General features: G+C 38.9%; 1 protein-coding gene across 1 annotated transcript; it reads left to right on the top strand.

The window, feature by feature from the left end:
• Positions 1-1,523: 1,523 nt before the first annotated feature.
• Positions 1,524-27,983, top strand: c1qtnf12 (C1q and TNF related 12). The gene is made up of 8 exons (XM_028452307.1): positions 1,524-2,399; positions 20,155-20,259; positions 20,347-20,458; positions 20,601-20,785; positions 21,284-21,392; positions 25,034-25,127; positions 26,989-27,067; positions 27,149-27,983. Exons 1-8 carry the CDS (start codon positions 2,214-2,216, stop codon positions 27,245-27,247), a joined length of 969 nt encoding a protein of 322 aa, XP_028308108.1. The 5' UTR covers positions 1,524-2,213; the 3' UTR covers positions 27,248-27,983.

Raw genomic sequence — 27,983 nt, 5'->3', positions numbered from 1 at the left:
GATTATAGAGCTTGACCCAAAATATAAAGAATTCCAAATCAAAATTCTAAACATTTATCCATGAAATTATTTTATTAATAAAATATCTAAACTGGATGTGAACAATTCTTACTCATGCAAAACAAATTTAGAATCAACAAAACATTTATTTTATGAGTGTGAAATAGTCAAATCTATATTGAAATCTCTATGATTTGCTGTTTTCAGATCATGTAAATATTGATAGCAGGTCATTTCAAAATATTCAATTTGGCACCTTCTTTAAAAAAAATAAAATTTATATATATATATATATATATATATATATAAAATTTAGTTATAATTACAAAATATTATTTACACAAATGCAGATTTGCTAAATGCCCTCTCATGATCTGCTTTAAAATTAGAGATTTTATTGTTTCAAAGAATATTAGATACAATTGAAAATGTCCATGCCAGAAAATTATTTAATTTGAAACATAAATAAATTTATTAAAAAATAAATAAATAAATAAAAATTCTCATCTCCTGTCGTTTTGGTTGTTTTATTGTATTTGGTTGTGTATTCAGTTCATGTTTGCAAATGCTGTCTGTTGATGTATAACTGAGGAAGTTGTTGCATGTTATCTTGTTTGTTAATAATAATTAAAAAAAAAAAAAAAAAAGTATTATTGAGCTATGTAGGGCAGTTGTGCAGTTTGTGTCAACTGCTTTTTAAATTAGCTTCAGGTTTTCATTCAGAAGCAACAAATAGAAAAAAAATACAAACACATTTTTTACTAATTTTATTTACAATATCCTTTTTTTAATTTTTGTTTTAACAAATGAAAACTACATTAACAGATTGAATCACAACACAATAGATAGAAAAAGTAAACAGAAATAATAATAATAATAATAATAATAATAATAATAATAATAATAATAATAATAATAATAATAATAATAATAATAATTCAGTGATCATTTAATATACGTTTCCCCAAAAATTTGGAAAAAATGGAAAAATATGGCTTTGTATTCCAATATCTACACTTAAAAAAAAAAAAAAAAAAAAAAAAAAAAAAAAAATGGAGTTATGCAAGAACATCTTTTCTTTTATTCTTTATTTTCAAGCCAAAACTAATTTGAGAAAACTCACAAAATGGAAAACCAGAATTCTGACCAAAACTCCAATCCTGTATTGGAAATCCAAAGCATTTTTTGAGAATGAACAAAGTCAGTGGATACATATTATTATCTGAAGGAGAGAAAAAGCAACAAGTTTGGTGTTCAATAACTGTATTGCTCAGCAGCAATTTTAGGTGAGATTAAAAAATAATTAATCACACTTTTTTTATTCTTTTGACTGCACTAATTTGAGGATAATAGGAGGGTGAAAGAGTGATGTTGGGTCCCAATGACGGACCAGTTTAGAACCAGTGCAGCAGACAGAGAGAGAGAATGGGAGAGAGGGAGACAGGATGAGGGTTGGAGGTGGGAGGGCTGATGGGAGATGATAAAAGTCCACAGTCTGACAGCAGAGTGAAGGCAGAGCAACAGAGCGGGCGAAAGAACAAGAAGAAGAAGAAGAAGAAGAAAGCAACTTCACATCTCCACACATGTACGCATCTCAAGTGTTTGCAGCACCTTAGGGTTTTTACACCTGGGAAACATCACCTCTGGATCTCACCAACCTCCTCTCTACTTTTGTTGGGTATTTTTGTTGCATCACTGCTGTTGCCATTGTCGTGCCAGCGTTCTAAAGCTTGGATCCACAACCAGGAGAAAACAGAGACTACCCCCCCCACAAGGCACAGGCTCAGGCCCCTCCTCTCCTCTCCTCTACTCTCTGCCACCACCCGACAAACCCCCCCCCCCCACACACCCCAACCCAGCCCCTCCACAATCACACCCCCCAACAGAGCAGAGAGCGTGAAAAATCTCACTAATGGGTTTATTTGCTGTCAGATCTGCACTGATCTGTCATTTCCTTGGAGCATTGTGCCTGACACATTTCATAGTTGAGTAACCCTCCCTGGCTTTCTGGCTGGACTTCAGTGCCCCCTCAACGCTGGGCTGGCTGGGAACTCATCATCATCATCAACAGGCAGCAGCAGTCAGACTGACAGTCTCTTCTGGAGCTGCATTCCTCTCCTCTCTCCATTCCTTCCATCCTCAGCTCCTGGAACCTCCAGGTTACACCCTACCTGTGGGATTCTGGTGCGACTTGAGAAACAAGTGTGAAGAAGATGTGGTGTGCGGCTGGGCCTCTGGCCGTGCTGGCTGCTGTGTTTTTGATTCAGTGCTTTCTTCTTCTGGATGGAGCGGATGCTGCAAAGAAGGAGAGAAAAAGGCCAAAGGAGGCCACGCCGCAGCACACCGAGACCTACAACGCCAGCCTGTCCAACAGTGAAGAAGTCAGCGGAAACATTAAGGTAATAACTCTTGATTTAAAAATACCAGATTTTTGCATTGATTTGCAACTGGTTTGATGAGTGAGTGTTGGTTTCCTGGCTGGACTGCACAGGTCAAAGCACCAGACAGGTTGGATGGGAAGAAAATGTGTGAAAGTCTAACTGGATGATGTCCTCCAGAGGAATGTGAGGAATGTGGACATCTAAGGGCCGATCAATGCATCAATTAGTGAGCGCTGTGGGTGTCCGCCACTTCATTCTTATATAGTCCATGTCTTCCAGGGCAGCATCACTGCTGTGGTGGTGGTGCAACTATCAGTACTTCCATTACTTTCTCATCTATTGGTTTACAGCTGAGCGTACGGTGGATAGTGGTTAGCACAGTAAGAAGGTCCTGGTTTCTAGCCATGGGATGGACACTTGAGTCCTTTCCGTGTGAAGTTGGCATATTCTGAGAGAAAGCAAGCACGTGGGTTTTCTCCAGGTCCTACGGCTTCCTCACACTATCTAAAAACATGACTGTTAGGTTGATTAGATTCTCTAAATTTCCCGTAGCAGTGAATGTGAGTGTGAGTGGTTGGTTGTCCATCTGTGTGTTGCCCTGCGATGGACTGGTGCCCTGTCCAGGGTGTACCCCAGCTTAGCTACTAGTGTGAGCCGGAGATAGGAAACAGCAGACCCCTGAAATTGGACAGAGCGGGTCTGAAATGGATGGATGTATAGTTTACTGCTTGGCGCACGGTGGCTTAGTGGTTCGCACAGCAAGAAAGTCCTGGGTCAAGCCCTGGGGTTGACACTTGGATTCTTTCAGTGTGGAGTATGCATGTTCTCCCCGTGCTTGAGTGGGATTTCTCCAGGTACTCCAGCTTCCTCCCACTATCCAAAAACATGACTTTTAGGTTGATTCGAGTCTCTGAATTGCCCATTATGGTTGTTTGTCTATGTGTGTTTCCCTGTGATGGACTGGCGCCCTGTCCAGGGTGTACTCCTACCTAACGCCCAATGACAGCTAGTGATAGGCACCAGTAGACCCCCCGCGACCCTGAAAAAGGAACCATCGGGTCAGAAAATGGATGGATGGATGGATGGATAGATGGTTTATAGCTGTCTCATGTTTGTTTGCCTTCAGCCCACCCATTACGTTGGCATTCCCTCTGCCCTATATACTCTCTTTCCCGTCCATCCCACCACCCTGTGTTGCCGTAACCTTCACCGTCTCCCACCAAACCAAACCACACCATGGGGTCTCCTTTGGTGGTGGTCGAACACTGTGTGGTGTTTACTTGACTGTAAAACCAGCAGCTATGGAAGGATGACCTCAAGTCAACCCTGAGGGCTGCTGGAGTTTGTGTATCACTCCTCCGTCCAGTCCCGTAGAGCAGCGGTTCTCAACCTTGGGCTCATTTGTCATAAGACACTGAGAGGGGGTCGCCAGATGCCTGTAGGAAACTAAGAATATTTTTAGAACAATTTGTACCAGTTTTTACCTATTTTTTAACCTTTTTCGGCAATGACACCAAACTTGCCATATTTTAACCTATTTTCATCACTTTTTCTTACCATTATTTTTGCTTATTTTAATGTATTTTGACTTCCATTTCTGCCACTTCTCCATCCAATTTCAATGCTTTTTATGCAATTTTCTTTTTCTACTTTCTAGACATTTTCGGCACTTATAAACTTTTTCCACCACTTTTCCACCTAATGTCCCATCATTGTCACTTTTAACCTCTTTTCACCATATTTTATGCATTTTTTGCCAATTTAGCCCTATTCACGATTTGTGATGCCCATTATTTGCCAGTTTAAACTAATTGTTTTTACTTTTTTCTGCCGCTTTTAAGCCAATATTGACACTTTGAATCCCTTTTTGCCATTTCCCTGTCCGTTTTTGACCACTCTTATTTTCAACTTTCAACTAATTTCTGTGGTTTTTAAAATTCCATTTCACCACCTTTTCCACCATTTAACTTCTGATTAAAACAAGGATTTACATCTTTAAGATGACTATGGCACAAATAATATTAAACATCCTGGATAACAGTGGATATTATTTAGATGAAAAAATAAATGTGGTTATCACAGATTCGCCACATGACTGTTCTTCAATGTTCATGTCTGTGTTCAACCACCTTCAGGTACAGTGGGGGTCCCCAGTCTCTGGAACCTTTATTTTGGTGGTCGGGGGCTGAAAAGATTGAGAACCACTGCCACAGAGAGCAGAATGTCTTCACAAACACCACCCCCCATCACCCCACCCTCTTCCTCTGTGCTGCCTTATGAGCTTGTGATGTAACTCATGGGAAAGTTAGGTGGATAGATATTTAAAAAGCTGTGCGGGCGGTGGAGTTCCCAGCCCCATTGATTCTGTCATTCTCAGGCCCGGGGGCCGACTCCGCCGTGTCTGGGGACATCCGATAGGGGCGATGTGGCTCTGAAAAACCCATGGCAGCATGTCGTATAAGCCCCTCACAAAGCTTCATAGAAAGGGTCCTGAAAGGGAACACCTCAGTGGGGATTATCTCCCTCTCTCACATTCCTTTCATCCCCATCACCAACAATTGGACCGTAATGACATAATCAAGTCTTAAGGTGCAGTCCCTTTGCCACAAAGCGTCTCTGAAAAAACATTGTCACCTTCTAAAAGAACCGGAGATTGATCTTGGTGTTTGTGTAAGTGCTTGGTCATCGTAGTCATTGGTCGGTGCCGCTCTTCGTCTCTGGGTTTGTGTTCCGGGAAAAGCAGCGAGAGCAAGATGCCACACACGCTGAAAACTGGCAGAGTTGCTTTTCTTGGGCAGTTTGTAGGTTTATCCTGTTACACATCTGCGAGGTCTTGGAGAAAACAACACGTCCATTGGAGCCGTCTTGGCAAGAAATTTGTATTTTCACACAAGCCAAACATTTACACTCCACATTTACATTTTTTCCCCTTGTGCCCAATGGAAACAGTTGGTTTTAAATGGCGTTCTATCTGACCAGTCTCATGTGTGGGCTGCTGCTGGCAAGCGAGCAGCACCGACCCTGCATTCCTCTGGAGATTTTCCATTTTAAAGTGATCACAACAGTGATGTGTGGAGTTGTGCCGCTGCCGCTGGTAGAATTTCTTTCTTTCTTTCTTATTTTATAAATGAGATGACAAACTTTTCAAACAACTGTGATCTCTCGGCGTGCAGTTTCGGAGCAGCACGTATACGTTTGTTGCCCTCCACCCCAAGGACGAGAGGAATCTGTCACTGTGGTGGATCTGTGATGGCTGTAATGGAGGGAGTCAAGTCAAACATCACGCCTGGTGTGTTGAGTAATGGCTGGCTCTAGCCCCAGGCCAGGGTTTTTGTTTCCTCTCTCTCATCTTGAGTGATGATTAATGTGTGGGACCCTCTGAATCAACCCACGCAGAATAAAGTCCCACAGGAATCAGACGAAGTAGTCACCAGGGTTAATTACAGGGTTAATTACATTTTTTAAATTACAATTACATTCTCAATTATCCATTTCAATTGGAATTCAGTTACGATCAGAAAGTCAATTACAATTAAGTTTTCAATTACTAAATTTCAATTACTATTAATCACAATTGCTGAGCCTGAAATGAATAACCTGATAAAAGTTCACTTTCCTCTTCCCCCTTGTGTTCAATTACAATTAAATTACAATTACTGAGCCTTTGATGAATAAACCTATAAATCTTGTGTTAGCTTTATGTTAGCATATCTTATGCTAACAGGTCAGTTTTGACCCATGTTTTAAATGGGTAAAATACACAAAAAAAATATAATCTATCATCTCATTAGTTTCTCATTTCTTGGTTACCTTGTTAGGCTTCGTAATCAATGAAAATATTGATTTTAATGTTTTTGGTGGAGGTGTTTGAGCCTTTTTTCTGTCACTATACCACTAGATTTTAATTTTTTTTTAAATGCTATATTGATCCTTAAGAGAACTGACAGCTAAACATATTTTGGTAATTGTTACTACACATGTGCAAGCGTTTATTTAAATTATGACAGTTTTTATATAATTTCCACAGCAATTACAATTACAAAGTCAATTATCTGAACTCAACTACAGTTCAATTCTGATTACAACAGCAACAGAATTTTCCAGTTACGATCACAATTATAATTAGGTCATCATTTTAATTAATGAGAAATTGCGCTATTACAATCATAATTGACCCCAACCCTGCCTACAATCCACATCAGGCCTTAAAGTAGAAAAAAAACAATTACACTTTTATAACGTCTGTGGTCCAGAACCTGGAGTGAGTCAGAGAAAAACATGAGTATCTAATGACAGGCTGCATTAAGTCTGAGCCACAGTCACACTGTGTGGCGCTCGTACCTGAGACACCAGCTCCTTTTTACCCACCGCAGGGAAAACAAGCTTTCACTTTGTCTTCAAAGCTATAATTTGTACACGTAACAGCATATGTGACACGGCCATCAAAGTTAATTCAGTTAATATTTAAGGTTATTTTTATTTTTTATGTATAATATCACAAGGAAACGGTTAAATAAACACTAATCTTTTCAGTTTCTTTCACTAAGACACAGAAACTTGTTTGAACCAGAGTAATTACGGCTTGGAACACAAAAAAAAAAAAAAAAGTTGAATTTATGCTTCAGGTTGTGTTTCATTACCTTTGCAACTTTGCCAACATTATTTGGTTTTCAGCATTAAATCCTGATGTAAACCTTGAGTGTGGTGGGTGGATTCATGCATGTCATCAGGATCTCCTCATTCCTCACAGCCTGGGAATCCCTCCCAGGATGGCATTTGTCCTTTTCCACCCACTCATGCACGACTACACAGAGAGCATTGTGAAAAACAGGGATTACAGGACACCTCTTCTTCTGTAAATCTACATGCACATTTACCACCATCTAAAAACCAAGCTATGGGGTGCTTAATGTAAAAACTTAGTCACTGAGCTGATATATTTTGAACATTTTGCTAATTTTTCTTTCATTTGAGACAAATTCATTGAAAACAGCATGTTCTATATATAATTGTTCAAAATGTGCACACATGAAAATAAATCTAAATGTAAAAGTTAAATCTAAATGTTAAATGTAAAAGTTAAATGTAAATCTAAATACAAAAGTTAAATCTAAATATCAAATGTAAATGTAAATTCTGTAAAGTGTCCAAAAAAAGCACTATTCAAAATGAATTATTATTCAAATATAAATGTTTAGTGTAAATGTTAATATTAAATATAAAAATAAATGTTAAATCAGTCGCCAAGTGTAAAGCTAAATGTTTAGAAATTATACAAAGTGGGCAGGTCAGCGCCTGTCAATCACGAGGCCCCGCCCACACCCCATACACCTCACCCTCCAAGGTCCTCTGTTTTAACATTTAGATTTAACATGTATATTTAGATTCAACATTTAGATTTCTTTTAGTTTTAATGTTTACATTTATTTTTCATGTGTACACACCTTTAACACTGATATACAGTAGAACATGCTGTTTTTCATGCATTTTTGTCTCAACTGAAAGAAAAATCAGCTAAATGTTCAAAATAGTTTTTACATTCAGCACCCCACCCTAAGGTTCCATGAATAAGATCATAGTTAAAGTGAGTGCTGAGCTGTATTAGTACCGTACCTGGCTGCAGCCCCAGAGGCATGTTTTAACAGTTGTGTTTGTGTTTTTGGTGTTACGCTGCCCCAGGGAAATATTTCCCATTTTATTACCTCGAATAAATTCAACATGATTTTCCTCAAACTCTACACGATAAACACATGATCTGAAGCGTTGCAGGTAGAGACAGTGACTCTGGCAGAGTAAAGAAGATCATAACTCACAGGTTCATAAATCAGTTGTTGAACATTAAAGCTGAAGCAGCAGCGAAAGACGATGATGTCTCTGATGAAAGTCACTGATCAGGAATTACATTAGAACTCTGTGAAGGTCTACCTGATCTGTTCAAGTTTCACCTGTAGACCTCAAAAGATCTTCAATTTGTTCAACCAGTTTGTTTTGAATGAGGTTTTACTCAAAATGTGTGATGTGGATTTGGAAATTTTGAAGGAAACAGTTGGAACAAATTATTGGATTTAAGCTGCTGTAAACGATGATATTTTCCATCAAATAAAGACAAAGTGTTGAGACTTAAAGTAGCTTGATTTTGTGACCATTTTTTCTTTTTATGTGACAAAGTCTTGTGGAAAAACTTAAGAAGAAATTGCAGGATTTCGAAAAAAAGAGAATTCTTCAACAATTTCGTATTAAAAATGACATCATGTGGTATAAGTAATGGAAAACTGTGATCCCTGCAAACATTGTGTTTTAATGAATTTGGGTATTTGGAGGAAATGAGATTATTTACAACTGAATATATTGGTAATTTAAACAAGGACTGTTTACGCTGTCTCTTTTGCTTTGTGGGCCGAAGTGAATGCTCTAAAGGGCCAGATTTGTCCCTCGGGCCTTGTGTTTGACACGTGTGCTCTAGTGTGTGTGTATAAATTTGGCAGTATTGTGTAGGGATGTTTTGATCTGATATTTACCTCCGCCAAGTGCAGAAGCGGCGCTTACCTCCGCTATGTTTTACCCTCCGTTCATCTGTAGTCTGACTTTTAGCAAGATAACTTGAAAAGTTATGAACAGATTTGGATGAAATTTTCAGGAAAATTGATAAATGGGACAAGGAACGGGTGATACAATTTTGGTGATGTTCTGGCTACCAAAAGAAAAAAAAAAATATATATATACTGTATATATATCCCATTTATTTTTCCATCCATGCTGTGGAACTTCTTGTTGATGATGTCATAGGTTCTCTCAGTCAACATCTCAATGTTGACAGGTAGTCATGGTAATCCTGAGTTTACTATGTTACCGTGGCCGGAGCATGTTGGCTCAGCTTGAGCTGCTTGGCGATGGTCTGCGCTCTCCGAGTGCTTTTCTAGTTACATCTGAAATTGATCCGATTTCAGGAAAAAAAAAAAAGATGATCGAATTATCAGATGGATATCAGCATTGGCCCTTACTCAAGAGTGCAATAAATCGGTATTGGAGCACTCTTACTAATGTGTGCTCTGTTACAAGTTCTGGTTCTGATTCCTTCTCTTCGATCATTTCCTGACGCAACCCTTATTTATCATCATTACAGAAAGAACGACATCTTGGACACAAGGATTAACATGAGGTTCCTTTTTAAAGCAGACGACCTGTGTTGAATCTATAGGCGGAGTTTGAAATTCTTACCGGGGGGGCAAAAGAAAAAATAGAATTAATTATATAGACCGCCTCGAGATTCGAGCCAACCAAAATGTGTGTGACATATACAATGCAAAAACAATTAGTGACATAATCGATAATGTTGGCTACAAAAATGTGCGTCAACGTGTCATTTAAAACCCCTTAACTTCCACCAAAAATGCATGTTCTCACTCACGCGCGTAAGGGAATAAATGCTTCTTAAATACTGCATCACATCACAAGTATCATATACTGTCTGAAAGCTTAGAATCTTCAGGTTTTAACCATATAAACCATTCTAAGACACAATCATCACAGCAAACATTCAAACAGTCAATTATTTTGTTAAACTTGGAAAAAAAATGGCGACATAAACAAGCCTCGCCTTTATTTTGATGGAATCCATATATTCCATCAAAATGAATCCCCAAAATCTTCTCAAGACATTCAAAAATCCAATGAATCCCAGCATTTAGTCTGGACTAAAGTAGAACTGCTGTAAAAAAAATAATAAAATGTAATGTCTTATAAGAAGAAAGCAGCTCCGCCCTGATTTCTTCTAACTTTTTTATTTCTGTGAGGCTGAACCATGTCATTAAAAATCTTTATTTTTAGTTTAATGTTGTAAACTCATTATAAAATCAGGCTGGCGGCCACTTTCTCCTTCATTTTTTCTGCAGTACCATACATGAACTGCTGGGTGCAGTGTTGCTTCACATTTACATTGTGAAGAAGAATTGGGCAACAGAAAAATTGGTATTTTTTCAAATTAATTTGGGAAAACTAATGAAAACTTTTGACCACTGGGGGGGCAATTCTCCCCCTGCTCCCGCAAACGCTGCGTATAACCAGTTTAGGGGAATCTGCATGATGGCTCCTCACTTTTATTTAAGTTTTGACTTGGTAGAAAGATCAGATTTCTTGTGGGAGGAGCTTGAATAACTTGCATTGTACCCAGAGGTGTGAAGATAGATGTTACAAGTAATTTACAGACAGAAGAAAACATACAGTTTGACACATTCTCTCACCTGTGAACAAAAAGGCAACACAAGAACGACTTTGCAAGGGGAAGAATGTTTGTCCAGGTATTTTTCTCTCACTTATGAACACAATGGCTGCTATTATTCAACGTTCACCGCCGTAATGTGCATCAACAGGGATTAGCAGCGTCCCAAAGACTAACCATTTCTCACCTTTAGACGCTAAACCCCGACACATTCCCTCCGCCCGTGCTCAGAAGGCGTGAACACATACCTGCTGACAGACGGGGCCACTTTGAGGCCCTGGCACTTCAGCGTGTGATTAAAAGCTCTGCTGTTTATTCGTCAACCCTTAAAGACTGATACCTGGGGCCACTCCCTCCTCCTCACTTAGTTCACGGCTTATTCTGCGTGCCAACGCGGAGCTATGTGAGAGCCTCCGTTTATTTTATGTCACAGCAGATCGCTGCGAGTGAAGGAGCCAACACCTCTCTGAGATGTTTCTGTGACTCATCCAGCACATCGTATACGTGGAGTCTTTGAAGCTTCACGCCGCAGACAGAGATGACACCTGTGTACAATGGAGCAGACAGATTTTGGCATGTTATGCGGGGCCAATCCGAACCGTCAGCAGTGCATGCAATGCTCTGACAGTCCACACAGACACTGAGAAGAAAACCCTGTGTATTTAAGCCGTAGCGAGCAGGCATTCCTCAGGCTGATGACTCAATTATTTACACAGGGATTTACTGTTATTTCTCAGCACAGAAAAATAAATGAAAGTAATAATTACTCTGGTCTTGGCATTTATTCAAGGAGCAGAGAAAATCCTGCAGGGCAAAAGATTTAATAGTTTAATTACAAAGGTGTGTGTTAAAGATGGTAGAAGGCTTTTAGTGTGGTTGGGCTTACTGGCAAGGATAGGATTCCTTTTTTCAACATAGGAAATGAGTAATATCTTTGATTATATATGTAAACCTAATTATAACTTTATGTATTTTCAATTTGTATAAAGCATTCATTGAAATAAGGATGATCTCAAAACCTCTGTAAATCATGAATGTATAGAAGACCAACTGTTTAACATAAAGTTTTGACTTTGACTGTATTTACACAAGCTTTTTTTAAGGTCTTACTTTACCCTTATGATTTAAAACTGCAAAAATGTTTTTAGTATGCTAAAGTTACAGTATGAGAGTTTTTAGTGCTAGAATGAAGGACAAAAACAGAACCTTGAAAACCATCCCCTCAGACAAACTTTTATGTTGTAAAAAATGTAGTCAGGTGTGTCGTGGGAAATTATACAAATACACTAAAATGATCTTTAATTACGCTATCATTTGCGTCATTAGTGAAATTCCTTATACCCTTACCCTTCGTTACCCTAACCCCTAAGCCTAAACTGAAAGGTCCACCTTACTCCTACCTAACCTCACTAGATCCCTCCACCTGACCTAACAATTACCAACAAAGCTCCATAATTTAGCAAACAACACTTAATGACAGCTTTCATGACACCTTATTCATGCAAAAGACAGATATTGACAGCGTAATGTATAAAACTTAAAGTGAAGTGTTACCTAATAATCGCCACAAAAGCTGAAGATCTACAGGTCAGGACGGAGTGGATTTCTTTCTGCTCATCTCCAAGAAAACAATGAACCGTTTGTATGGCTTTGTGGTTGTCTTTGTGTTCACTACAACTCGCTAATTCACGTGCAATTACGTGAATTAGTGTTGGCCGTACGGGCGCACTTCCGATTTTTTGTCATATTCGCGCATTCGCTCGAGTTGAAAATATTGAACTCCTGCGACTGTTTCGCATGAAGAAAGTCAGAGTCTTTGTTGACGATGATGTCAGGCCGTCAACACGGACAACGGAACGTTCGTGTAGCAGACGCGTCCGATGCCGTAGAAGACGCATTCGGTGTGAACGCAGCATTAGAGTGACAGTGAATCCCCTCTGTGAAAGACAGAGCGTGGAGTCAGTGTTGCTCGGTGATGAAGCTAAACCTTCCATTAGGTTGTCAGATTTGCTGTGATCACCGAAAACAGACGGACTAAACAGAATTGACTTCCTAAAATGAAATGACAATTTTTTATTTCAACCAAATCAAGCTGAATTTAAAATATGACATGGAATGTACCCTCACTTCAAACCTTGAGCAACATCTTGCATGATCTCAGCACGTTGTGCATTTGGCGGACAGATAATAAAGAAATGTGACATTAATAACAATAGTTTACTCAATTAACTGTATATAAAGCATGTTCAAGCTTGTGGGGGCGTGGTTTTGGGCGGAGTTGTGACAGGGGCATCCAGGATTGGGAGGAGGAGGGGGTGGAGCTTTGAGGAGATCTTTGCAACATTGCAGACTGCACATTTAAACATGTTTTGCATTATTTCGGAAGGTTTAAAAGCCAGTCATGACATTAAATTAGGGAAAGACTATAAAACGGAAACCAAATGATCTTTTGTGTATTTTTCTGTTATTTTTGTTTATTTTGGTAGTCAGTTTGTGCATTTTTCTTTAATTCTGTATGCTTTTCAGAGGTATTTTATGCATTTTTGTTGGTGTTTTGTGTAATTTTCTGATATTTTTGGACTCATTTTGTGTATTTTTACTATCCTTGTGTGTTTTCTATATACAGTATATACTGTATATATATCATTTTTTTTGTGTATTTTTCTTAATGTAATTGTGTATGTTTTGTTGTTGTTTTGGAAGTAATTTTGTGTATTTGAATTATTTTGCACAAAACTAGACCATCTGTGGTCACTAGCTGTTGAAATAATTTTTGTTTGAGAGAACATCGATGGAATGAAAAAACAGAACCGGATATTTTTCTGTTGCTACCAAACGTTTAGCATCCAGGGTTAATTATACATTTGATTTTTAAATCAACTGAGAATCATTGTTTGCAGATACAACTTCTATGATCTGTGTGAGAATAAATAGGACCGTGTGTGTGTACTAGCCCCTGGATTAAAAAAGCTCTCAAGGATTTTACTGATCTGACAAAATTAATGACGTTTAGCCGATTAAAATAAATACCGGTAATTAAATTCTTAAATAAACCACGATAAACACACTAATCATCAGCTTTAATAACTTTAATTAATACTTCGCTGTCTGTAAATATTGAAACCATTAAATGTTATCAGAGCATGTTGTGTATATAATTGTGATCAAATAAAAGGCAAAGTGTTTACTCTTCAATTGTCATTTGAACGCAGTATTAAGTTGAATAGATGAATTCTTCTTTATCTGTTTCCAAGCCCCAGAAATCATAACAAAAACACAATCCGACAGGCAGCCAGGACAGCGTCTGTTAACTTGTTTATTTTGTCTGCTGTCAGTGAGAGACAGAGCGAGGCGGAGGGAGTGGGGGCCAATCTCCAAACAGGAGAAAACAGAGTTTTTTATTCCTGTGCATGAAAAGACAAACAAGGAGTTACTTTGTTGCGGTGGAACAAGAGACGAGTCTCTCACAGTGAAGACAGGCGCATGTTGGTTTAGCAGATAAGTGATCCGTGTCCCGCTGCCAAACCTAAAACAAATTCCATTTCAGACAGCTCACCTCCACGGCTCGTCTTTATCTCCTCTTCTATCTTAACTGAAGGCTCTTGACATCTTGGGGAGGGGTTGGAGGAAGACCGGAGCCGCTTGCTGTAATTGGAATTCATTCAGTCCAAAATGGAACCCTGCCAGTTGGAGCTCCAAGGAACATTTTGCACTATCTCCCTAACAGATCCCAGACCACTAATATTTATTCTAAATGAGCTTTTCCAGAGCATAAACATGAGCAGAAAACACCCTCACGATGTAAAAAATAATCTCCTTCCCATGCAAACACGTCAGGGGTGGATTGGCCATTTGGCATACCAGTGTTTGTGGTAGTAAATAAATGGGCGCCATCTAAAAACGGGGGAAATTAACCCGTTCGCCTCCTGTGTGTCCAATGACAAAAACATATTTATTTCAGTAAAGGAGTGATTTGTATCCCAGTATGGCATGCAACTATCAAGAAACACTACAGAAGAGGCCAGGGGACAATATAAGGCTAAGTTATCACTCCCAGTCAATACTTGGATGAACAATCCAAAACATTGACCCAATTTCATCTACCCAGATTTTTACAATTACCTCATAAATGAACCCCGTGAGTAAAGGCGGACATATACTGTGCAATTTTTGGCCCATTTTGAGGCGATTTTTCACTCGTGCGTCTATTTTTGGGATTGGCCCGAGTCTCGGCTAAATCGTGTGTTGTGCATCGTGTAGTATACATGGGGTCAGAGGAAGAGATTAACACCTCACGACCAGCTCCTGATCAGCAATCGCATGGTTGTAAGAAAATCAAACATGTTTGAAATCCTGGTCACTCCTCGTGAGGGTATCACACAATGCTGCGGACCAGTTCACGCCATAGGACCGCTGTAGAATTGACAGACTGTACTGCCCACGTCTGTCCAGCCAGTTCCTGGTCCATCACATTGCCGCCTTTTCTTTTTTGAAGCTCTTTTTGCGAGTGTCTCTCCACTTCCGAGTTCTTCTTCTTCTTCTGTTTTAATGGCAACGCTTCAGAGTTCGTCTTATTCTTCTAATATGTATTGTGGCAGCCATGGGGAGGAAGCGGCTGCAAGGGATTGGGGACGTGCACAGTGGTGTTCTGTTTAGCACTTTAAACTGGAATTGTACACTTTGTTTGCCCATGTTCTGAAGTGGCTGTTAAATAGAAGTTGTGCCTTCATTTTGTGTAATGAAGAAGGTAAAGATGGTTGTGATCGTTGTGTTTGCACCGTGAGTCAGGTCTGTGGTCGCAGCAGTGACGCTGCGCGCTGTGCATGTGAAGGGTAGTTATTAAAAATAGCACCACCTGCAGATTTGGGTGTGTGTGAAAAGTCACCCGTCCTCATTGCCTCGTGCTTCCGCATCTATCGCCACAGTACGTTGCATTTCTGCAACATGTCGTGTATGGATGTACAGTGTGAGAACAGGAATCGTGAGCTGTGAATATTCGGACTCTGTGATTGAGTCGTACAATTTGAGCTGGAGCTGATTACAATTACAAAAATCACTCAGTGTCTTCCTGCCTTAACCCACACGGTAAAAACCCTGCTGTAAAAACCTCACACGCCATTAATCAGAGTGTACTTTATAACGGAGCAACAACGGATATGAATACAACATATTGCCATCTAGAATGAAAACTAAAGCCACCGAGATGCCCCTAAAATCCTCATTTCATCGTAACTGTTCACTTACTGGTTATGAAATGTTGAGAGCACACGTAGGAAATAATGGGAATTAGTTTACTTTTTACCCATCTGTCCTATGATATCAAAATATATATATCTGTATTATTTTTTACATTGAACGAACAGCCAAACACACAACATCTCTTCAGCATGGTGAAACCTTTTCAGTCATAACGGGAGTCAATAAGATTATGTCACAACTTACAGAGAAGCCAGACTTCCCGAATCGTCCCAGTATGCCGGTCCGGTCCGCTACGATTTGGTTTTTTTGACGAGCGAGTGGAGGCAGACATAGTAACATGTGGCCAAAAATGACAAAAACGTGGCAAGAAAAGAGTAAAAAAGTGACTAAAATGGGTCAAAAGCAGTCGAGTGGCCAAAAATGGGCAAATAAAGAGGAACCAGGCAGGTGGTATGTAATGGCAAAGGGTAGCTTTAATGAGCAAAATGTGGCAAAATGAAAAAGGGCAAACATGGAACAAAAAGAGGTAAAATGTAAAGAAAAAAAGGAAACAAGTAGTATTAATTGGGAAAAAGTTAGCTTATTTGGATGAAAAGTGACTATAGACAATTAAAGAAAGGACAAAAATTGAATAAAAACTTGCAAAAATGGACAAAAAATAGGAAAAACAGGATATTTATTGGAAAAAGGTAGGTAAAGTCTGATAAAAGTGTCAAAACTTTTTGAAAAATGCAAAAAATGGGACAAAGGAAGTTGAAAAATGGCCAAAGAAAATAGGTAAAAAGGGGTTAAAAAGTTTTCCCCTTTTAAGGTTTTCTGGGGAAATAATGATTAAAATCATGACATAAAGACCCACATATTGAGCATCACTGACTTAATAACAGCTTCTAATGATCATGTAATGGACTGGTCTGGACAGAAAATGCCAAGGCTGAATTTTTGTCCCAGTTCACCCTGATACACTTTCTTTGGGAAAACTAATGAGGGAAAACACTGCGATGTGTTTGGATTTGGAAGAACAGTGTTGGCCACACGTCACATGTTAACAGTTTTAAGTGTTGGTGCTCATGGAAATGTTCATGTGCTAAAAAAATGAATCACTTGACAAAACCTGTTTTGAGCGCGTTGGGGAAACGTATTCCCAGATGTGGCACATTAGCGAAATATCTGGGATAGCATATTAGACATGATGTTGCATTTTTTGGCAAAAGAACAGGCAAAGAGAGAGAGAGAGAGAGAGAGAGGCAGACGTGTCGTTTATTGGTGTCTGCATCATTGCATTGTGTTATATAGAGTTTTCCAGCGATGGTGAGAAGGAAGAAATAATGACTCAGATTTAGTTTCATTGCTGTTTAAGCACAACGTCTCACTGGCAGGGGCTAAACTAAACCGTTTCACGGGGTGGGCAGACTCAGACAATTCCTCACACAAGTGTGGCACAGAATATGAGATGGTGGTTTTTTTTCTCTTGTGACACAAAACTTCAGTCTGGAGACGCTCTAGACATGCACAGAACTCTGAGTATGGGGCATGGAAATGCAGTAGGGTAACAGGATGCCTAAAGCCTACGATCCTCTATCACAGCGGGGCCACAGACATGTGACAGGATCTAATCTGAGGGTCACATGATCAATATTCATGTCAGCATTAGAATAATGACCAATTAGAGCATTGATACAGGGGGGGAAGGGTTTTGTCTTTATTTTTTGTATTTGTGGTTTTGATGTTTTGTCATTTCGTGTGTTTTTGTTATATTTTTGTGTTCTTGGTATGAAATTTGTGCATTTTCCTGTCATTTTGTGTGTGTTTTGCAGTCAGTCATTGTGTGTGTTTTTGTTATTTTTTGTGTTCTTAGTGTAATTGAGTGTATTTTTTCTGTAATTCTCTCTATTTTTTGAGTCATTATGTTTGTGTTTTTGTTATTTCTTGTGTCCTTGGTGTAATTTTGTGCATTTTTCTGTGGTTTTGTGTTTTCTTGTTGTCATTTTAGTGATCTTGGTGTAATTTTGTGTATTCTTCTGTCGTTCTCTGCACATTTGTTTTCATTATTTGTGTTTTTTTGTTGTTGCTATTTTTGTGTTTTTTGTGTAATTTTGTGTTTTTTACGGTCATTCCCTGCATTTTTGTTGTTGTGTGTATTTTTGTTATTTCCTGTGTTCTTGGTGTAATTTTGTGTATTTCTCTTACATTTTGTGTTTTTTGGAGTCATGTGTTTGTTTTTGTTATTTTTTGTGTTCTCGGTGTAATTTTGTGTATTTTTCTATAATTTCTTTTTGGTTATTGTGTTTTTTTTTATTTTTTTAGTTCTTAATGTCATTTATGTATTTTACTGTAATTTTGTGTTTTTTGGAGTCATTATGTGTGTGTCTTTGTAATTTTTGTGTTCTTGGTTGTAATTTTGTGTATTTTTCTGTCATTTTGTTTGTTTTTTGGAGTCATTATATGTATGTTTTTGTTGTTTTTTGTGTTCTTGGAGTTATTTTGTGTATTTTTGTTTGTCGATTTGTGCATTTCTTGGGTTCACTTTCTGTATTTTTTGTGGTTTCCTGTATTTTCCTGTCATTTTGTTGATGTGCGTCTTCGGAGCTATTCTGTAATGTGTTGTTTTGTGTTTTTGTCTTCATTTTGTTTTGTTTAAGAGGTTGTTGTCTGTCTTTGTTGTTATTTTATGTTTTATGAGTCATTTTGTGTATTTTTTGTGTACTTTGTGCATTTCTGTACTTTGTGTATTAAGTTGACCTTCATATTCCTTCCAACTTTGCTTTGGGGGCCGCACAAAATTAAACTGAGGGCCTCATGTGGCCCCCGGGCCGGCAGTTGCCCATGTCTGCTCTATTCATACCTGGCCGATATTAAGACATTGAGTGAAAGATGTAAACAAACGTTTCAAGGCAGAGACAGAATCATGTAGAACCTATAATTTGTATCTTCCAAAATGGCAACATGACACTTACATACATGATTTGGGACATCATGCAGTGACACAACTTTTTCTAACCCATAACAGGCAGCAAAGAGACGGGAAAAGTTAACGACCGCACACAAACTTGCTACAAAATCTTGCAAATTGCAATATGACATGGAATAAAACCTTACGACATGTTTGGAGACAATATCACTCATTTCCACATTATTTTTCCTTGTAAAACATATGTATGAATATTTAATCAGTGGAGCAAACAGACGGACATGTCCAGTGTCAAGTGTTTTAAAGTGAAACTAAAACCCCCAGGTTTTTGCTGACCTGCCACTAGGTGGTGATTCAAAAAATGCCTTGATTATGGGCTGGGCTCAATCTATGCTATGCTAACACCTACTCCATATAGTTCTCTATTCACAATGCTCTCAACTCAAGCTGTTTCACACAGATTGCAGAGTCCACAGATGCTAGTTTTTATAAGAGGGGCGGGGCTAACAGTGATGAAAGAAGCCACCATTCTCAGCCAATTGCAAAATTTGATTTTAGTAACTGGGTTTCAACCCATAGAGGGCAGTCACTCTTACATTTTTATTACAAAATACACCAAATTTAAATATTTGGACTAAAATCTCCAGCGTTGGACAAGATGAATCACAAAAACTATGTCATACTCAAATATATGTTTTTAGCACGACAAAAAAATTAATTTTGGGGTTTAGTTACTCATTCAAGATAATTGGCCATTTTTCTAGACCACTTTGTAAAAGAAATCAATCAAAACCAATCACACGAGGTTGGCAAATTCAAGAGTCTGGGAGTTTTTTGGAGTCTCCATTAACAGTTATCTCAAGTCAACCAACTCACCACAGATAGCAGATGCTAGTTATTCATAAAAGGGGCGGGGCCAACAGTGGTGGTTTGTAATGCAAGATGGTCCCAAAACGCTACAGAATCTCTTCTCAGCCAATGGTAAAATTCAATTGTAATCGCCAAGTTTCAACCCATAGAGGGCAGTTATTCTGACATTTTACAACAAAATATGCCAGTTTGAAATATTTTGACTAAAATGCTGAGAGTTGGACCAGGCTCAACCAATAGCAGTACTTAATACCCAAATGCATTTTTTGGGGTTTAGTTACTCTTAAAAGGACACTGGTAGACTGTAGTGTTGGTGGTTGGTTCTGCCACTTGCTCGAAGTGTGTTGAAATTCAAATGTGTTAATGAAAAGCATCAATTGAAAAGTTCCCTTCTAAAAACTGATATAGCGTAAACAAGGACTTAACCATGTTTTGCTAAAAAGCATTGTGTTAAAGATGAGTTTATGTTGTCATTAGTCGCTCACCTGTTGAGCAGAACAGTCTCAAGTGCAACAAAACTAAGCTTTGAACATTGTAAAGAAATACAAATTTCTGACCCACTTGCATAATCTTTGCAGATTTCGGATCATCAGAGGGTGGATCCACTCGGGTCATGGATGGACTTTGTAAAACGACCAGTGGGAAACTTTCCTGGAAAGTGTCGCAAACGGAAACGACCCTTGGTAACGCCCTGTGAGACACGTTTGATTCAGGTTCATAAAGCCCCAAATTTAATGCTTAACCTCTTCTCTCTGTATGTCTTCCAATAGCCGGGCCCACCAGGCCCACCAGGTCCTCCGGGGCCCCAGGGACCCCCTGGCTTCCCGGGGGCAGAAGTGACTCAGGACGTTCTCCTTCTGGAATTCAAAGAAATGATTAAAGGTAAAAAAAAAAAAAAAAAAAAACGTCAATTTTCCATCACTGTCACAGCTCACCTCCTCTCTGTGGTAGAAGTTGTTGAAAGAAGAACATTTTAGTTTGTAAATTGCTGTGTAACAAAAAAAAATGAAACCTTTTCTGTTAGAGGCAACAGAGAGGAGAGCAGTGGCCCTTGAAAGACAAGCAAACCCTAGCCAGATACCCACAACTCTGCTCAACCTGGAGGGGGTGACCTCCCATCGCAGGATAGAAGAAGCTTTCCACTGCAAGCTCAAGGGACCTGTGGTGGTGGACAAAAAGACTCTGGTGGAGCTCCAGAACTTTCAGACGGTAAGTTTGTTTGATGAGTCGGTCCAGCATTGTTTCTTGCTTGTGTCTAAATAAATAACTGTCCTAACTCTGTGAGTGTGTGAGTGAGTGTTTGGTAACGGTTGGTTGGTTTGTATGTGGCCATTATGTGAGGATGATCCTCTCGCTGGTTACTGGCGTTGGCAAATCCAGCAGACGCCCTCTGTGCTCAGAAAAACCTCTTCACATCACTCGTTGGGTGGCACACAAAAGACACTCTGTCTCTGGCTTGGAATAAAGTGTGGAGAGGACAGAAATAGACACTGTTTGAAAGTGCATGCTGTATTGGAAGAAAAAAAAAGGGCTGACAAAGCTAAAGGAGTGAGGGTTACACTTTGGTATTAGCTCAAGATGTGAACACAGTTTGTGAATGTGGAAAACTTTGTTTGTTAAAATTTTCTTAGATTAAAAAAAAAAAAAAAAAATGGCGAAGACAAAATAAATGAATCACATTTTGAAAGTGCAGTCCTTGATTTTCAGCCCCCTGCAAAAGGAGCCTTCATCAGAGGGTCAGGAATGGACCAATCAACTGGGAGGTTCACGGCTCCCGTTACTGGTATCTACCACTTCTCTGCAAATGTCCATATTGGTAAGTTATTATTTTTCATCTGTGTTGTTTCACCACAAAACCATTTGGTGAGTCCATTTTTAGGACTTAAGTTGTGCCACTTAATGCCTAAAACCTTGTTTGATAGATTCCTAACGGTGCGTTTACACCCAACGACTGTAGTTGGTTCAACATAGTCGTGCTTTTTGCTCGCTCCATTGCTACATCGACCTTGCCAATTTCAAAGCCCGTCATTTTCACATAAAACATGGCTGATCTGATGGTAATCTTTGAGTATACACTATACTTCTGCTAAAATGAAGTCAAAAATGAACCAAAAGTTATTTTGTGGAGTTTATTCCAGAGCTCTGGCATGAACAAAAAGGTACAGATGAAGAGGTCTCTCTCATGGAAAAGAAAAAGTGACAATCACAACACAGATTTCTTATATGAATAAAAAAGGAAAGCTGCTAATGGCTAATCACATAACTGAGGGGAGAGGACATCTGCAAGAACTTTGTTATGAGATTGTTTGACACTGAGAGAGAATCTCTTGTGAGAACGAGACATGTTTTGTGAACTTGTCTGAGGAAAACACAACACTGGAGAAACAGAGCTCTGAGCGTGCAGGGAAGGAGAAATATAAAGTTATTTTGAATGTATTCTAGTCCATGACCATAGGTGAGGGTAGGAACGTTCCTACCCTCACCTATGGTCATGAGATTTGGGTAATGATCGAAAGGACAAAATCACGGATGAAGGCGGTTGAAATGAGTTTCCTTCACAGGGTGGCTGGGCGCACCCTTCGCGATAGGATGAGAAGCTCAGTCACTCGGGCGGAGCTCGGAGTAGAGTTGCTGCTCCTTCACGTCGAAAGGAGCCAGCTGAGGTGGCTTGGGCATCTGTTTCGGATGCCTCCTGGTCGCCTCCCTCGGGAGGTGTTTCAGGCATGTCCTATTGGGAAGAGGCCTCATGGAAGGCCCAGGACACGCTGGAGGGACTATGTCTCTGAGCTGGCCTGGTGTCGCCTCGGGGTCCCCCCAGAACGGCTGGAGGAGGTGTTCGTGGATCGGGAGGTCCATCCACCCATGCCCCCTGGATGGATGGATGGATGGGTGGATGTATTCTACTCACCAGAGTAGCAGAAGTCACTTTCAGTGTGAACGCACCTTTAAACATCAAATCTATAGAAATGTTATTACGTTATCAGTGATTGAGCTGGACACACTTCAGTCTATGTGGCTACAAGAGGAATGACATCAGCAGATCATAATCATAGAATTAGCAGAGGTGAAAGTAACAGATTACAAGTACTCACGTTGCTTTTATGGGTACTTGTACTTATTTGAGTATATTTCTGAATCAAGAAATTATTTCTTATATTTCCACACCTGTTACCAGCTAAATTATAGTATTGTTTTTGGTTTCAAAATGATCAACGGACATTGTGAAACTACAAAAAATGAAATGACCAGATAACAATCGAATGTATCACATCATAGTCGACCAATCAGATTAAACATAATGCACGGAAGAAGTTTAAATTTGTTAATTGACCAATAATACCCTGTTAGATAGATTTGCATACAAGCATTCAAACTTTATATAGATGCATAAATACAAAGTGGTCTTTCACAGGTAAACAAAAAACAATAAAAACATTATTTCACCTAAAAAAGCATTAGCAACCCCTGAAAACATCCTTTGAAACATCATCAATATCCAAAATAAATAACACAAAAGGCCAGGCTATGAATAAATTGTGTTTCTATTGAGGTTGTAGATTCTGGTCAGACATTCCAGAGTCTCCAGCCACAAAAAAAGATAAGATTCACAGCAGTTTGTCAGGGGAGGCAGTCGAGGCCGAGCCTCTGACGTCTTGAAGGCTGAAAAACAAATGATAAGATGAAATAAATGCTTTTTGGAACAAAACTCTCCTGATTCTGTTTATTTCAACTATTTTCAGACACAGAGGGAAGGAAGGTTACAGGGTTGCTTTGTTGAGCGGATACTTCTAATGCACCGGTGTTAAACCCATGGCCCGGGGGCCATTTGGGGCAGAATACAGTAAAAATCATAGAGAAAACACATTATCGTGTATATTACCAAATAATTCAGTTGTAGATATCTCAAATTCACAAATTAAATTAAAACTCCACAATATTTTTAGGGGCTCAAAGTTTTCCCACGCTTATATAACATGAATGCAGTCATTTTTTTTAAAAAATTGTTTTTATCACAAATTGGAAAGAAATCTTGCAATTTCTCTAAAATATTTCCACAAAATTACACAAAATTGGTCACAAAATCAAAATCAAATCAATACTGAAAACTTGAGCACAATAATGTTAAAATTGGTCTCTCCCCTAAAATCTGTGGTCCACTTGAGCTCAAACTGGTCCTTATTTGGCCACTGAACTAAAATGAGTTTTAGTCCACAAGGGGGCTTTTCTGCCCCCTTGTGGACACTTTTGAGTGTCCCCCTGTAGAGGGCAATGTTAAATATATCATGAATGTAGTTAAATTGGCACAAATAAGCGTGAAATATGGTGAAAATGACAATAATGGGTCATCATATGCAACAATAAGTGGGAAAGTGATGGAAAGGGTTTATCAGTAGAAAAATGTACAGAAAAGGCATTTGACATTTGATGGAGAAGTGTCAGAAATGGGAGTAATGTAGCAAAAAATGCATTAAAAGGAGCAAAACTATGGCAAGAAAGAATGATGAAAATAGGCTGAAATATGGCTTTTCTTGCTCCGACAGATATAAGAGATGTATTTGAACTACAGTATTTCAAACGACTTGTTTAACATACATGTCTACCAACACAACATGTGGCTGTGGTGCCAAAAATAGTGGTTTTTTTTTAATTTTTATTTAATCAAAAACAGACGAATAAATCACACAGCTTCATAATTAAGTTTTAAATGTTGTTCTACTATGATTTAGATCCTTTTGAAGATATATACACACTCTTTTCACCATATTTCATGCCTATTTGTGCCAATTTAACTACAATCACAATTTGTCCCATTTTTTGCTGGTTTAAACTAACTGTGCCTAATAATTGTTCCAATATTGACACTTTGAACCCTTCTCTAAATTGCAACTTTTAACAAATTTCTGTGTTTTTTTAAAAATCCCATTTCATCACTTTTAACCAATTTTATTCCTGATTAAAACAAGGATTTACATCTTTAAGATGACTATATACTATGGCGAAAATTATGAACTTCCTGGAAAACAGTGGATGTTTTTCAGATAGATAAATAAATAAATAAATAAATAAATAAATGTGGTTATCACAGATAGAACAATGGACCATCATTTTACTGACTTTATGGATGGACCCCAAAAATCTCTCCCCTTTATTCCCCCTTATAGATGGTCCTGTCTCCACATGACTGTTCTTCAATGTTCATGTCTGTGTTCAACCACCTTCAGATACAGTGAGGGTTCCTGGTTTCTGGAACCTTTATTTTGGGGGTCACAGGCTCTATAGGTTGAAAACCACTGTTTTTGAAGCACACAGCACACTTTGAAAGCTCTTTGCTGGACGGGAAACCAGTCTGACTTCAAGCCGAATATTTAAAACCAAAAAAAATGAAACCTATGGTGTGCTTTGGCTCTGTGCCTGTGATCACACCTAATCACTCTGGTTCTTTTCACTCCCTTGTAGATCACAACGAGGTGAAGAGGAGCAAGAGTCAGCTGAAGGCCAGAGACAACGTCCGCGTCCTGATCTGCATCGAGTCGCTCTGCCACAGATACACGTAGGTTGATGATGAGCCTCCTGGGATCTCCTCCCTTTTAATCTAAATAACGTGTAACTATACCTGACGCCGCGCTCACCATATGGTTCGGATTTGTCCCGACACGCTGCTGAGCTCAAACCCCCGCACCAATCGCCAGCTACAGTTCATAAAAATGATAGCGAGAAGTCATTAATCTGACAACAACGGCCGCGCTGTGCATTGCTCACATTCTTGTTTAGTGGGTTTGTTTATCTTCCCCCTTTATAACAGCAGTACTTCATTACTGTTTAATGCTGGTGGAACTTTCACCCAAAATTTACAGGCTGTTAAAAGTGTTGTCTGTTACTCTTTGTATGGAACCAGATTGGCATTTCCTGTATTAAAAGCAGAGCTGGTCGTTACTGGAAATGTCCTTTTGGTTTGGAGCCGTCGTCCCTGTCGCCCCAACTAATCTTTATGGACTCACCTTTGACACCCCGGGCAGCCTGTTAGCAGAACAGCAGCGGCCTTGTTCGGGGCGTGGGAGACAGATAATGAAGTGATCTGAGATGCTCGGCCTGAGAACCAGAACGTATCAGAGTTTATCAAAATTCAAAGCAGAGCTCTGTGCGGTAATAAAGGGAAATATATTAATAATACGAGAGGTTAGTGAACCCAAACGTGTGCTCAGCTTTACTTCTACACACTCTCATCCTCCTACACGTGAACGTGCATGAATATGAGTTGAGGGACGCCGTGTTAGTCGTTAGCTGTTCGAGCAAAGACTAACGTGATGGATGTGCCATAAAAAAAAAGGTACAACCTTCCTCTCAACATGAGCCTGGAGGGGTTTAAAGGCTGAAGCCGTGTTTTAACGCAGAAAACTTTCTCAGAAATTGGCATCAGCGTTGAAAGACAAAATCAAATCATTAGCCCATCATAGGAGGAGCTAGGGTTGGTGATGGTCCATTGTTCTCTGAATCTGTGATAACCACATTTTTTTATTTATCTGAATAATATCAACTGTTATCCAGGAAGTGCATTATTATATGCACCATAGTATATAGTCATATTAAAGATGTAAATAAAGAAATAAAATGGGTTAATAGTGACAAAAAGAAATAGTATTTTAAAAATGGACAGAAAAGTGGTAAAAAGTGTTTAAAGTGTCGATATTGGTTTAAAAGTTTTTAAAAAAAAAGGGGTGGGGTAATGTAATTTAATAAGTAACAATTTGTTTGAACTGGCAAATAATGGGTAGAACAAATTGTGAACATGGTTAAATTGTCAAAAATAAGCATGAAATGTGGTGTAAAGAGGTTAAAAGTGACAATAATGGGTAAACATATGCGACATTAGGTGGCAAATGTAATGGAAAGGGTTTATAAGTGCTGATCATGTGTTGAAAGTGGAAAAATTGTGCAGAAAAGGCAATGACAGTGGAAGAAATGGGACTAATGTAGCAAAAATGCATAAAAAGTAGCAAAAATATTGCAAGAAAAAGTCAAAAATTGGTTAAAATATGGCAAGTTTGGTGTTTCTTGAAGGCATCTATCGACCCCCTCCCAGTGTCTCACGACTGCAAATGGGGTCCTCATCCCAAGGTTGAGAAGCCCTTATTTACACAGTAATTCATGTTTTCTCTGTCATTTTTACTTTCTCCTGTGGCGCAACTTGGAGCCGGATTCAATTGTAAATTACAGTTTTTATAGAATTTCCATGTCAATTACAATTAAAAAGTAAGCTATCTGAATTTAATTAAGTTAATTTTTTTTCCCAACTTCCATTTTTAAATACATCATAAATGTAATTATCAATTACGCGATGACAATTGTAATTGACCTCAACCCTGATAAAAACACAAAAGAACTCATATTTACATACTACGTGTGTTCTGCAGTTCATTGGAGATGATTGTTGGACTGGAAAGTAACAGCAAGATATTCACAGTGGGAGTGCAGGGACTCCTGGAGCTTCAGGTGAGCCAAGAAACATTGCAAAACCAAGGTAATGGACATGTTGAACCTTTTAACGTTGACTAATCTGTTCGTTTCTTACAGGCCGGTCAGTACACCTCCATATTCGTGGATAACGCGGCCGGCGGCTCCGTCACAATACAGAACGGTTCAGACTTTATGGGCATGCTCCTGGGCTTATAGCCTCACACACACACACACACACACACACACACACACACACACACACACACACACACACACACACACACACACACACACACACACGCACACACACACACACACACACACACACACACACACACACACACACACACACACACACACACACACACACACACTACACAGTGTGGATAGACGGTCAGATTGTCACATGGTGAAAGGACAGTGTGAAGAACTGGAGGACTGAGTTGGTTTTTCACAGCACGCCGCCACTTTCCCCATGGAGGAACTCATCACCTGTAAAAATAACCCAAACATGAAAGACAGAGATGTTTGTTACACAACATTCTTTATTGTTCATGAAGACCTTTTTTTTTTACCTTAAAAAAAGAGTATTTAAAATTAAAGGTCTCCATAGTTGATGAATGAGCTTAGGATCACAAATAGTACGTTTTTGTGCATTTAATGTGTAATGATGTCAATTTTATTTTCTGCTATATCTATTTTGTACACTTATCTTATGGATTAAAGTTCACTTTTTCTATTTTGTTGTATTGTAAAAGGACTCTGTGAGTACACTGGACAACTGCAATAAGCTTCCTAGACAGGCGGATATATATATATATGTATATCTAATTAGAATTGTACGTTTAGCATAGACTGCTATGCACTGCTATTAAAAGGATGGCCATTTATTTTGGCATTTTTTATTATGTGTTTTATTACATTTCTTCACGCTGTGATCAAGTTTTTGGGT

Source organism: Gouania willdenowi, chromosome 7, assembly GCF_900634775.1.
Source record: "Gouania willdenowi chromosome 7, fGouWil2.1, whole genome shotgun sequence".
Lineage (NCBI taxonomy): Eukaryota > Metazoa > Chordata > Actinopteri > Blenniiformes > Gobiesocidae > Gouania > Gouania willdenowi.
Note: the sequence above shows the minus strand (reverse complement) of the source record. Positions and strands in the feature narration are given on the sequence as shown.